The sequence below is a fragment of the Trichechus manatus genome, unplaced genomic scaffold (genome assembly GCF_000243295.1).
Source record: "Trichechus manatus latirostris isolate Lorelei unplaced genomic scaffold, TriManLat1.0 scaffold00005, whole genome shotgun sequence".
NCBI lineage: Eukaryota > Metazoa > Chordata > Mammalia > Sirenia > Trichechidae > Trichechus > Trichechus manatus.
This window is the reverse complement of record NW_004443941.1, coordinates 13431854-13445973: the sequence shown is the minus strand read 5'-3', so window position 1 is coordinate 13445973 and position 14120 is coordinate 13431854. Positions and strand designations below refer to the sequence as shown.

At 43.8% G+C, this 14120-nt stretch overlaps 1 protein-coding gene across 7 annotated transcripts in view; it reads left to right on the top strand.

Moving 5' to 3' along the window:
- PPP1R21 (protein phosphatase 1 regulatory subunit 21) overlaps window positions 1-5060 on the top strand; it is a 72851-nt gene extending 67791 nt beyond the window's left edge. For 6 of the 7 annotated variants that reach the window (XM_023735335.1, XM_023735330.1, XM_023735327.1 and 3 more), the window contains 2 exons: window positions 155-253; window positions 1992-3515. In XM_023735335.1, the coding sequence (XP_023591103.1) occupies window positions 155-253; window positions 1992-2270 (378 nt within the window). In that variant the 3' untranslated portion in view covers window positions 2271-3515. Of the gene's footprint in view, window positions 1-154; window positions 254-1991; window positions 3516-4633 lie in introns of those variants that run through there. The other variant, XM_023735318.1, reaches the window with a different exon arrangement.
- The last annotated feature ends 9060 nt before the right edge of the window (window positions 5061-14120 follow it).

The following is a 14120-nucleotide window of genomic DNA, read 5'->3' as shown; positions in this document are numbered from 1 at the left end:
GTGTGGTACAATGCCTGCAGGTATTCAGTGGGTTTGTGGAACAAATGAATGAATGGCTTTTGGCTCTTAGGATTGTTTTCCAATAATCTTCCATTAAGTAAAGTTGGTTTTGGAAGATGCTTCCTGGGTGATGGAACGTTTTCTGATTTCACAGTGCCGTGCACTCTCTAAAAGGCTGGCCTTGGCTGAAAAATCTAAAGAGGCATTGACAGAAGAGATGAAGCTGGCCGGTCAGAACATCAGCAGACTTCAGGTGAGTCCTTGAGTGTCACCTAAGCAACTTCAGTGTATTTTTTCATTGAAAAGACTTGGCCAGCAAGGCCGGCATTTCCTTTCCAAAGCAGTGGCACTCAGATTCTGGACATACTTTCTTCTAACCTCTTTATTTCTGACTCATTGTAAAGTAACATCTTACTTATATCAGGCAAAAAGTGGTTGCAGTGTTTGTTTCTCTAATGTGATTTTAATTTTTAAATAGCTTTTTAGTCAGCGTTTCCTTAAATAATACTTGTTTACCTCTAATCCTTCCTTTCCCTCCTCTGCCCTGTAACCACCTGTCATGGTGCACTGTAGGATTGTTTTGCACACATTACTGTCTTCTTTTGTTTCGTGTTTCATAAAACTGACCTAAACTGAAAGGTGGTTGTTGTTAGTTGCTGTCAAGTCGATTCCCATTCATGGTGACCCCCTGTGTGCAGAGTAGAACTGCTCCATAGGGTTTTCAGGGCTGTGATCATTTGGAAGCAGATCGCCAGGCCTGTCTTCTGAGGTGCTTCAGGGGTGGATTTGAACCACCAACCTTTCAGTGTATAGTCGAGCACTTAACCATTTAAGCTACCCAGGGAATATTCCTTCTTACTCACTGCTTTGTTTTTAAAACATTGCCTCCAGAAAGCCGCTGTTAAATATAAACACGATACTGGGTGTTATGGATTGAATTATGTCCCCCTGAAATATATGTTCTACTCACTGCTTTGTTTTTAAAACATTGCCTCCAGAAAGCTGCTGTTAAATATAAACATGATACTGGGTGTTATGGATTGAATTATGTCCCCCTGAAATATATGTTCTAAATCCTAACCTCTATGCCCGTGGTTATAATCCCATTTGGGAATGGGTTGTTTTTGTTATGTTAATGAGGCAGGATTAGTGTAGGGTGTGTCTTGAGTCAATCTTTTGAGATATAAAAGAGATTAAACAAAACTAGGAAGAGGAGATAGAAGAGAGATGCTAAGCCACGTGAAGATCACCCAGGAGCAGAAACTCAGAAGAGACAAAGCCCTTCCTCTACAGCCAACAGAGAAAGCTTTCCCCTAGAGCCAGCACCCTGAATTCAGACTTCTAGCCTCCTAAACTATGATAAAATAGATTTCCGTTTGTTAAAGCCATCCACTTTCTGTTACAGCAGCACTAGATAACTAAGACACTGGGCAAAGAAAAAACACATTAGCACTTCCTCCTTGTTTCACGTTAGTTTACAGAATTAGCTAGGAGTACAGGACTAGATTTTAGGGGGCTGAAGAGAGCGGGAAAGATGGGAAGAGAGGTGAAGGCATGCTTATTCCCAGAGAGGGTGCTGCTGTGCAGGCGAGCCACTGAGGTGTGGAAGGTAGGATTATCCAGAGGCAGACTTCCTCACCTCGCCTGCGGCTCAGGAAAACCGAGGGGATCTGGAAAGATCATTTAACCCTCTCGTTTTTTTGTGACAGTTTTATATATTGACAGTTTTATATATGGCATAGAAGGAAACCCTTATATTTTTGCAAAGAAATCCAGAACATATTTTGAAGGCTAAGAAACCCTTTCCCTTTTCTTTAACTTTGTTCTCTCATTGGGCCTGTGCCTTCACCTTCACGTCAGTTGATCAGATAGGTCACCTTGATGGGCTTTTCCAGATTTTTTTGACAAATCAAAAAAGTTTTAGAATGGTATGGATGGTGGAGTTTTGACTTTTCTTTCTGTTTTTCTCCCTCTTTCCCTTTGCTGTTTAGGATGAGCTGACAACCACCAAGAGGAGCTATGAGGACCAGTTAAGTATGATGAGTGACCACCTGTGCAGCATGAACGAGACCCTGTCTAAGCAGAGAGAAGAGATAGATACGCTGAAGATGGCCAGCAAGGTACGAGAGGCGAGGCGGGGCGAGGTAGTCTCCGGGAACGTAATATTTACTATGGCCCTAGGTCTTGCATTTCAGGAGCAAATGGTTAAGAGATTTAAAGTGTTTATAAATGATTTTCCTTCATCTCATTTGTCGTCTTATCTCAAGTAAAATTAAGTTATAAGCTGAGAAGGTCTGACCTTGAAGGCCCCAAGATTGTGTCTGCTGCTTCTGGGCCGTTTCCACATCTCTCCTGCTGCTGTATTAGAGTTAGGGGGCCTCCCAAGGGGGCTTAGGATGGGAACTGCTCTTGATCTATATGAGAGTCTTCAAATGGTGCTGTTGAAGAGTAATCTTCTTGAGCAAATTTATACTCATAAATATCCATATAATGGAGGCATTTCTTACCCTCCTAATTCCAGAAGTTTCCTCTGATTTGTTTCCCATAAAGCCTCAGCTTGTCCAGGCTGGGATCCGTAGATATTGGGCAGTATTTTTATGTTGAAATGAATATCCACATACATTTCTCTATTGTTGTAACATAACGTATGTAGTCTTCTGCCGTGAAAGGTAGGTTCAGGGGCCAGGGACACGTTCTGTGCATCATCTCAGATGCTGAGCACATTTTGGTAACTCAGATGATGTATACACCATCAGCTGGGATTTACTGTCTCCAGCCTGAGTACTTGGGGATCTGCTGCTTCCGCTTACTGATTCAGCAGGCGTGTATTGAGTTCCTGCCACATGCTGGCACTTGGGAGGAAATAGAAATGAGTACACCGTAGCTTTATTTTAGCAACTGCTGGTGGTGGTGCGGGGCAGTATACTGCACAGTCAGATCTCCTTGAAGAGTAAGTCTTGTTCCTGCATTGGAATCTGCTCTCTGCAGTTTTGTTTCTTAGAGTAGTTTCATGATATGGATTGGCCCCTAGCTGCTTTGAAAGGTGTCTCTGATGCTTTGCTAGGACACCTCTTATGTTTGTAGCCAGCTGATATGGTTCTGATTATGGTTCTCTAGTTACTTGTGCTTTGGGAAACTTGAGCTTGAGGAATGCCTTTTTTAAACACTTTTGGCCTCTTGATATTCCAGCAGGGCAATTGCTAACTCACAGGTTATCTTTCTAGTAATGGGAGGAAGCACATGTATTGAAAAGGTCAGGTTTTGGTTTTTCTTGTGGTATATATAATTTATTTTAGTGGTTGTGTGCGAAAGCCTTTTTTAACATCTAACATTGGAAAGAAGTAGCAATGATTCTAGGGAAACTTTTCAGTCTCCATACTAGCAAAAGGCATTTCGTTTTGAATTGAGAAAGGTTAATGTTGAGTAGGAGCCCTGGTGGTGCACTGGTTAAAGCACTTGGCTGCTAACCAAAAAGTTGGCGGTTTAAACCCACCAGCCGCTCCATGGGAGAAAGATGTGGCAGTCCGTTTATGTAAAGCTTACAGCTTTGGAAACCCTTTGGGGCAGTTCTCTCTGCCCTAGAGAGTCGCTCTGAGTTGGAATCGCCTTGACGGCAGTGGATTTGGTTTTTGGTTTTAATGTTGAGTACAGCAAAGTTCATTGTCCCGAAGGTAATTGGATTACAGCTACTTCAGAAGTTAGGAAATTTTCAGGCCCCTTCAGAGCTTTTTAATCTAGTCCTCAGAACACCTGTCATTAATAAAACTGAGTCAGGGACCCAACGTTTGTCATTAACCTTTCTGTGATCATTCTGAGGTCCCTGTATTTTGCTTCTCTTCTGCCCCTTGTTTATTCATAGTTTAGATCGTACAGTACCACGCTACGGCTGAGTCGTCACTGTCGCCATTGGAAACCACGTCAGCATCCTCAGCCATGTTTGCCATTATCTTGCTCTTCCATGTTTCACAAGTGTTTCCCACTCGCATGAAGAAAATGTATTCGTACCTAATAGTTAAATGGAGAAATTTAATTAGAATGTTTTCCTCAGAAGTGAACTTCTAGAAAGAAGAAAAGTTACGCAAAACTGGAAAGCCCAAATCTGCATATGTGAGGGAATTGGGAGTAAGTTGACATCACCCTTTGATGCGTTCTCAGCAGGATCTAAGCTGATTTTTGACAGATAATCAGCGCCATTTGGGTATTTGTTGGCACATCTTCAAAATTAGTACCTATTAAGACCTTTAAGAGGTGTTTATTTAAACAACAAAGAAACATGTTTGGACTAAAATTTTCTATTCAGCCTTAGGAAGTCTTAAGATCCCTTGTTTTTGGAACAAAATGAATGTTTGAGGATTTGATCAGTGTAAGACAGTGGCTTTCTTTTCTTTCTTTATCGCCTACCAGGGGGATAGGATCTGTGGAAGTAGGGCGTGGGGAGAGTTAAAAGCAACAAACTGCTCTGTGGTTATTGAATAAAAGTCAGCCATGCAAGTTTAGCAAGCTCTTCTCCCTCTTGGAAGCTAAACTTTCCAAAGTGAAATATGATTTCTAGACAGACAGTTTGGTTTATACATGATGAGAATTGTTTTTCTGGAAGTTTATGTTCTTATTGTTGGCATTTTTCTTTGCACAGGGAAATTCTAAAAAGAACAAGAGCCGGTAGTTTACAAATGGCTGGTTGGCGACTGTTCTTTCCAGAGCTGCTGCCGCCGCCGCCCACAGCTTCGGGACCGAGACTCCACGTCCACGCAGGGCTCCGCCGCCGGGAAGCTGAAGTGTGGCTGGACCGAGTGCGCTAGTCAGTGTTGTACGTGGCTTTGAAACACTTTAAATATATTTGTATCTCGTGAGGCAAATATAGGATTTGATGTTGACAGTAAAGTGGAAAACAGTACACATACCATGGATATTATAGGTTTCCTTAAGCTGTTTTTACTGTCCACTTTTTAAAATTAGGTTTTAATTTCAGTATGTAAGAACAACAAATATTTTGTATATTTTCAAAACTCAATTATATGGTAATTGATTTGGTATGTATGGAATTGATATATGTTTCTGGATAAAGGGTTACATTGTCAAATTGTCATTACCTCTTGCTGTAATTGAAAGCAGTCTCCAGATTCCTTTTGAAGACTTCTCATTTTCTCTCTCTCTCTGTCTCAGAGGGGAGAGAGTGGGTCTTGCCAGTTTCAGATCTTGTGGGTTTATTATCATTGTCTTTGGCTTTTTGTTCACTCTGTGTTAGAATACTAGCTTAAGGAAATTGATATCAATAAATTCATACTTATATCAAACTTTCAGTCTCTCTATGAAAATTTGATAAAGGAAACTGAAACCCATTAAAGTCGGATTTACAAAATTTACAAGAATCAAAAGTCCCAGTTGACTTAGACGTAATCTTTGTAATTCCCCAAATTGGAACAGTTGGACAGTCAATCCTTTATTAAGGCTCTCGAGTTTTGCCTTGAGAGCTACTTGTAACCACTCTTCAAGCAAGGACCCTGGGTCCTGTCAGCCTTCCCTTGGTATATCTCAGATGCTTTGTACCTCAGGGGTCTCTCCCCCAGCACCTCCACTCCCAAGGCCCTAAATATATTGCTCCTTTCTTCTGAGTGGCTTGCACAGGCCCATTTCACCTGCAAGGTCAGCCGAGGTGTTCTTGAAACCGCTTCCTCCCCCTCCCTGCCTGCAGCTCCGTCTGGCTTGAGCTTTTCCTCAAGGCACTTGCCAGTCACCCTCTAAAACACTTTCTTCTCGTTCCCTGAGAGCGCTCACTCACTGGATCTCTGCTCAACACAAGCGCCAACTCCTGGGCCTCTGCCCAAAGCCCTCAGCTGTCAGTGTAGAGAGGCTCTGGTTACCCAGAGTCCTCACAGCAGAGAAAGGTTTGGATCCTGCCGTGGGGATCTCTGGGTTGGTCAGATTAGCCCCACTGTTCCCAGCCCTTCAAGTCCCCAGCCCCCTTGTCCTTTCTGTTTTCTATTCCCTGCCCATTTCCAGTTCTCTGTCACCTGAACCAGCTGCTTTCGCTGCACGCAAATAGCCATGTCAAATAGCCATGCTGCCTGGCTTCGTCATACGCCTAGGATTTCTAGCCCCGCAGGCCCTCGGTGTTCCTGACAGCCCTACTGGTATTTCCAATCCATTTCTGTTCGTTTCAATACTGGCTACACGGCTTCTCTCCTCCAGCCCTGCACGCCTCACTCAGGATCTATGCATCGAAGTCAGAGCCTGTCATGGTGAGTACTCCTCGACCAGCACACTTGCATGCACATTCACCTGTCCTTACTGCTGTCCTGCTTCAGGGAAGTGGGGGCCCTGCTACCCATAAAGCTAACCTGCTTTCCGATGCTTAATGCCACTCCTTTCCTAGGGCTTGACTCTTTGTATCTTCGGTTTCTCATTCTGCTGACTCCTTTCCCCCAGTTTACAAACAGATTGAACTTATCCCTAACTTTTATAAAATCTTCCTTTGGCCCTAGTTTAGAGTACAGACTTTGAAGCCATACTCCCTGGGTTTGAATCCTTATCCTCACAAATGAGCTACTTAGCATTTCTGCACGTCGGTGTCCTTCTCTGTAAAATGAGAGTAATAACAGCACCTACCGTGTAGGATTTTTGTGAAGATTAAATGAACTGATGTTGGGAATTGCCTAGAAGAAGTTGGAGTGGGGTGAGCGGGGCGAGAGCACCAGGAGATGAGGCTGGAGAGGTAACTGTGGGCCAGATAACAGTGTCGTGTAGGTCTGTGGTAGAGTCTGGCTTCTCCTTTCTGAGTGTTAATGGGAAGCCTGTGGAGGGCTGGGGACAGAAGACTGACTTCATCTGACTTACATTTTAAGAGAATCATTGGCTGCTGTGCTGAGAATAGATTGTAGGGAAGCAAGGGTGGAAGCGGAGAGATCGGTTAGGAGACTACCACGGTAGTCCAGGAGAGAGATGATTGTGGCCGGGGCCGTGGTGGTGCCAGTGGAAGTTGTGCAGAGTTGGCTTCTGGGTTTATTCTGAAGATAAGAGCTGATCAGGTTTGCTGACAGACTGAAAATTGCAGCTCTTTTCCCCTACTCTCCATTCCTCTTCCCCGCTGTATTTTTACTCCTTAGTACTTATTATCATCTAACATGCTATTGTTGTTGTTGTTAGGTGCCATCGAGTCGGTTCCGACTCATAGCGACCCCGTGTACAACAGAACGAAACACTGCCCGGTCCTGTGCCAGCCTCACAGTCATTGCTGTGTTTGAGCCCACTGTTGCAGCCACTGTGTCTGTCCATCTCATTGAGGGTCGTCTTCTTTGTCACCGACCCTCTACCAAGCATGATGTCCTTCTCCAGAGACTGGTCCCTCCTGATAACATGTCCAAAGTACATGAAACTAATCTCACCATCGTTGCTTCTAAGGAGCACTCTGGCTGTACTTCTTCCAAGACATACATTTCAGTGGTTACCTTGCATTATTGGATCTTCCTACCTTTGTAACATCTCTCAATCCCACCCTTTCCTTACTTGATACCTTAAATTGATCCTTCACGACCTATTTTCTGGACCACTCATCTTCCTCTACTTCAGGCCTCCTACCCCTTCAGCAGACCATCTTTCTAAAACATACCTCTGAGTAGCCATTTTCCTGATTGAAAGCCTTCAAGATGGCCCCCGATGGTGTCGTTTCATGAACATGTTGCAGGCTTTCGCACCTCTGCGCCTTGGTTCCTGCTGTTCTCTCTGGCAGTAATGCTCTTCCCTACCTTCTCCACCTACCTCTAGATTCCTACCCGTCCCCCCGAGCAGCTGAGAACTGCCCTCTGTGAGGAGGCCTTCACCAATGCCTTCCCTGGCTGCACTGATGTCTCTGTAGCATTCTGCAGACCTCCATTCCAGCACCTCTTGCTCTTGTCGGCGCCACCAGAGCTTCCAGACCAGCCACCCCTACTGCCCTGCCTGATGTCTGGCCCCACAGATGCTCAGGCAGTGTTGGGGACTGTTGGTCGCTCTGTAGGGTGTCAGTACATCCTTCGAGGTTCCTAGGGCTGAGGGATAGGGCAGGACTTTAGAGGGTACAGTTGAGTCCATGGCAAAAGGGTGCCTTTCTGAATTAACTGCAAAGATTCCTGCTCTCTTTGTGGGGTCACTTCCCAAGGCATATAATAACCACCAGTTATTAGCCACTTACCATAAGTCAGGCGTGGTTAAGATTTGACGTATTATTTCATTTAATCTTCCCAACAACCGTTGTCTCATAGATAATATTACTATGCCCACTTTACAGATAAAGCTGAGTTTTATATTTGAGCTTTAGAGGGGCTGAGCAGCTTGTCCATGGCCGCACAGCTAGTACATCGTAGAGCCAGGATTCACATGCAGACTCGTCTGATGCCAGAGCCTGGATTGTTCCCTACTGCGGTCTAGGCTCTTTTAACCTGGGGGCTTTCAGCACTGCTCCTGCAGGTGCTGTATGTTTGGAGAATGAAGTTAAACCTTTCAGTAGCTGAAGTACTCACCTCGTACTCCTTTCAGTTAGCTTCTTGGGCTAATACGAAGCTCTGGCATGGTGTTCCCTGGGTGGCACAAATGCTTTGCACTCAACTATAACCTAAAGGTCGACAGTTCAAACTCACCCAGTGGCACTGTGGAGAAAAGGCCTGGTGATGTACTTTCGTAAATATTACAGCCAAGAAAACCCAATGGAGCAGTTCTCATCTGTAACACATGGGGTTGCAATGAGTCGAAATTGGCCTTGATGGCAATGGGTTTGGTTTGACACAGTCTTTGCCTTTGTCATGTTTTTCTTCTCTGACCCTTATTTACTTACGCAGGCAGGCCCCAGATCACAAACGAGATCCGTTCCTAAGTGTGTCTTTAAGTGGAATTTGTAGGTAAGTCAGATGAGGTGCGTACAGTTCTTGTTAGGCCTTATTTTAGTGCAAGAAGAGGCTCGAAGCCTTTTCAACGACTGAAAAGCTGCATGTGCCGCAGGTGAAGGTGACTTGGATGAATTTGTCGGGAGTAGGGCTTGAGTCACTCGTTTCAAAGTAAGGGCAAATTTACGTAATTTAAAAGGCAAGTACAAGTTGTCCATTAAGTCAGGCGTGCATAACCCGGGGACTTCTTTCCCTGTTACACAACCTGTCTAAGCACCAGCCCCCAGGTTTAGGATCAGTATTTATGCTGTGAGGCTGCCCTTTCCTTCGAGTCCTTTTTCTGTTCAAACTGTGCTGCTGTTGTTACTATTTTATGATGGGGATTTTCTAACACAAAAGTAGAGACTGGTCTGAACCCCTATGTCCTCATCACTCATTATGAACATTTTACCAGTTTTCTCTTTTATCCCACACTTTTTTTTTTCTTGGAGTATTTTAAGGCACATCCCAGACATTGGGTCATTTCACCTATAAATACTTCAGCTATGCATACCTTTGCCAAGGTGGTGAGCACTGACTTGTAAACTTGTCTTAGCCGTTTCATCATTCATTCAGCAAGCGTGTGGTGAGAGTCTGCTGTGCACCCAGAGCTGAGGAGACTGTGATGAGCCCAACCCACATGCTGGCTCCCTCCAGAGCTCCAGCCTTACTGAGACCAAGAGGTGACCCATAAATGCCTAAGTCCAAGCTGTCATTTAGTGTCCATCCTGCCCTGGGACTGCCTCAGGGCGGCAAGCAAAGGATAATGTACAAGGGCTGTAATTTTTTTTTTATATTAAATGTATTTTTATTGAAGTTATTAACTTAGAGTCAAACTGTTCTAAAAGACTTATTACAAAGAAAAAACAAGACAAAAAACAGGTCCTTGATCTTGCCTCCATTCCATGCTCCCCAGAGATAAACCCTTTCTTTCACTTTTTGGTATCTATTTCCATATTTCCAAATAGCATGCTAGTTTTGCTTTTCTTGTTATTAATTGATTTCACAGTTGGAAGATGAGGATTTGCCTGTTTCAGCTGTCTCCCACTCCCCACCACTCACATACCATACGTACTTCCTCTCTTTTTCCCTGTCTTCTCTTCAGAAGAATTAAATCAACATTTTGATTAGGCCAGTATCCAGTGTGTACTGTATTTTGAGTATTCCAATGCAGTTGATAGCTGAGCCATGTAATATACTACGATTACTTTTCCTTTCCTGTACAACTCTGTTTTCTCTGGAGTTAATAATTTTTTTGTTTGTTTTAATTTACTATATGTTCTATGGTTTACTAGTTGCCATTGAGTCAACTCTGACTCACGATAGCCTTTCTTCCAAAGTGCCTCTGGGTGGACTTGAACCTTTAAATGTTTTGGTTAACAGCCTACTGCATTAACTATTTGCATCACCCAGGGACTCCTGTTGTGTGGTACTTAACCACTAATTTATCCTTAAATTTTCCCCCAGGTATATAACTCTCCTCTCAAGTGTGCCAAATCCAACTGGGTGTTCACCAACTTTATATTTTTCAAGAAGTCTCTCCTGGAGCCCTCGGACCTGCTCCAGGCTGTTTTGGTTGATCTTTGGGATGACAGTAAAGCTGTCAATTTGGAATCTTCCTTCCCCATCGTCCTGGGAGTCAAGACTCTCCCATCCTTAAAATAACCCTCTCCAACTCCAAACACTCTTCCAATGACTTCCCTGTCCCTCCACTTCCCTTTGCAGCCACCTCTCCGAAGAGTTGTCTATTCTGTCTCAGCTTCATGTGGCCTCATGTGAAACATGAGAGTTAATTCTCTGCCTGGGCACAGAGTAAGGTCTCAGAGAACTGAGACCACACAGAGACAGACTTAACTAATCAGGCATCGCTTCCTGGAGGAGACGGAGTTTTCCGCTCGTGTTAAAATGGCAGGGACTACTTTTTCCTGATTATATACTACATACATGCTCATTGTCAGAAATTTGGAAAATAATGAAAAGTATCGAGAACACACATCTCTTTGTGGAGATTCAACTATTAGCATTATTTGCATACGTGATATATAAGGAGCCCCGATGGCAAAATGATTAAGCACTCGGCTGCCACCCTAAAGGTTGGTGGTTCCAACCTACCAGTGGCTACGCGGGAGAAAAGACCTAGTGATCTGCTCCTGTAAAAATTACAGCCTAGGAAACCCTATGGGGCAGTTCTGCTCTGTCCTATAGGGTCACTATGAGTTGGAATCGACTCCACAGTACACAGCAACAACACAACATGTAATATATATAAATATATTCTTTACATCAAAATTGGATTATATTATACAGAAGAAATTCCAAATGAGAAAAGAAAAGTCCCTTTAACCCTAAGAGGGAAGTTAGATCCCCGGCTGCACAACTCTAGGGGGCACCGCTCACGCTGTGTTCTATAGCACAGCCCGGTGGCCCTGGGTGAAGGGATAAGACCCTCCAGGTGCAGTCTGGGAAACTGATAAACAGCGTGTGTCTTGCCATATTTTTAAACTCCGCCACCACCTGCCCTGTTATGGATTGAATTGTGTCCCCCCAAAATGGGTGTCAACTTGGCCAGGCCATAATTCCCAGTATTGTGTGATTGTTCACCCTTTTGTCATCTGATGTAATTTTCCTTTGTGCTTAAATCCTGCCTCTATGATGATAATGAGGTGGGATTAGAGGAAGTTATGTTAAAGAGGCAGGACTCAATCTACAAGGTTGCCTTGTGTTTTAAGTCAATCTCTTTTGAGATATAAAAGACAGAAGCGAGCAGAGAGACAGGGGGACCTCATACCACCAAGAAAGTAGTGCCAGGAGCCCTTCCTTTAGACCTGGGGTCCCTGTGCAGTGAAGCTCCTCGACCGGAGAAGATTGATGACAAGGACCTTCTCCCAGAGCCGACAGAATTTGGCACCCTGAATTTGGACCTCTAGCCTCCTAGACTGTGAGAGGATAAATTTCTCTTTGTTAAAGCCATCCGCTTGTGGTATTTCTGTTACAGCAGCACGAGATAACTGAGACACATCCCAACAGGCAATACTGACAACTTTTCAAAGGTAAAAAAACTGGATTCTCCATTGCGTTTGTTATGAAACCAACTCTATCAGTTAAAGCTAACAGACTTTTTAACAACATGACTACTTTCCACGTTCCTTATCCGTTTAAAAAAACAACCTCAGCTGCACCATTTCCACACAACAGTGTGAGAAAAAATAAACTTAAGAAAGCCACCAAAAAGTTTGGAGCAAAGTCTGTCTCCAAATAATTATGAATTGAAACCTTCTTTATAGCAAAAAAAAAAAAAAAAAAACAAACAGAGAAATAGGCAATTTATAGTTTTGTTTCATGCAGCATTAGCCCTGGAAGCAGTTCCCAAGTCTTTAAAAGTCTTCAAACTCCTCTCTAAATTTAACATACGAAGATGGCCACATAGTTGGTTGATGATGGCTAAGAAAACATCTGGCAGAGCCCCTAGAAGGAATAGTTTGTTCTGTGACAGAAGAGGAAGCTGCTGTTCTCGGCTACGAGCCATGTCTTCAGACACCAAGGCAATAAATGGAAAGCTTGTCGGTAAGCCTGTTGCCTAGTCCCCGTAAATTTTTAAGCAGTTTAGTAATTAACTCCAAATTAGGAAATTAACAGGCAGTGAGAGCGTTAGAGTAGGAAACCATCACAGCTATTCCAAACTTCTGAGAGAAAAGGCTGGGGAGCATTAGAAGAACTGTTTTCATAAGGGGAGGTTTAAAAGAATTGACTCCTACGTGGAAATAATGCTGGAGGCATGCCTCGTTTGCCTGTGTAGGGACTTGAAAAAGCACCTGCCCACTTAGAACCTTTGTATTTGTTGTATCAGAGTCTTTAATTATCTCTGAGCTCAACCCCACTGCTCTCTCAACACCAGGGAGTAGCGCCATAGAGTGGTGACACCCCCCAGGTCCAAGAATAGAAACAACACAATTCCATTAACAACAAAATATCATTCACTTTCCGCTTGCTCAGATGCAGAAGAATACCCTCCCTCTCTCTGGCTTTTCTGTATTTCTTTAGGACGTCTCACCTCTTGTCCTAAGCTGTCACCGTACCTCCTGTGGTCGTTTTCATGTATGCCATCTCCATGAACGGCTACAGACGCTGTAAGGCAGGAACCCCACGGCGCCTAGCAGAATGTCTTGTACGTAGGGTATCCAATAAATGCTAATTGGATACAATTTAGGGAGCGGGCCAAGGGCCTGGCCAGTGTCCAGGGTGTACTCAAGTCACACTTGGGAGCGTCTTATCCCTGGGACACAAGACAGTCAATCTTAGGCCATTCTGAACTGGTTAAGTGGACATCCTCCTAAACATCAGTGATTTCAGTTGGCATTCTTGGTGAAGATGTGGGCTTTTGATTTCTCTCTGGAAATTTCCCTCCAAAAAGCATTCAGGTTTCCTCATGAGGAAAGTCATTTGTCAACAGTGTGTTGTTCAAACGTCAGCTCAGAATGCATCATGCACCTAAAATGGTGATTTTTCCCCTATTTTATTTTTATTATGTTTGAAGCTATCCAGTGGGTAATAATTTTTTTAATATGGTTTTCCAGAAACACCCGTACTCTGTCTTCAATGGGAAGGAATTAATGTTGGAACATAGGGAGGTATTGTTTTATAGTTCATAGAGAGGAATGTTCTCATCAAGTATTCAGGGCTAAGCTTGTCCCTGAAGTCCTTACTTCCCCCAAATAAGTCCCCTTTCAAATAGGGCATTTCTGCAAGCTGGCTTGAATTTATATTAATTGATCCTGACAGCTTCAGCTGCCTTGAGTTTTGAGGAATTCCAAGTTAACCTACTAGGTCATATCTACAGACGCTTTGGGGACTCCTTGCTAAACAATGTGGCCACATAAAGCTCTGATTTCTGTGAAAAGTCTGCCAGGAAAGAGAAACCTGTTCATAAAAAGGCGAGTGACATAGTCCGAGGGTCTACTCATTGTGGAGCAAGGAAAAGAACAGGAACTGGGGTAAAATGAGGTCACAGCTGGCAACGAACGGCTGTGGGGGCTTGGCTATTGAGGCCAGGCTGAGCTACTTACCACCAGATTTTGAAACAAAGGGACATTGCTGGAAAGGGTCCTTTGGTAATATGTGCTGGAGTTACAAGAAATAAACCTGTATTCATTACAGTGGCAACCTGTGGGGCAACGCTGAGTCACACAGAAGGCGGAGGGCCTGTCCCTTGCAAAAGATAAATGTTTT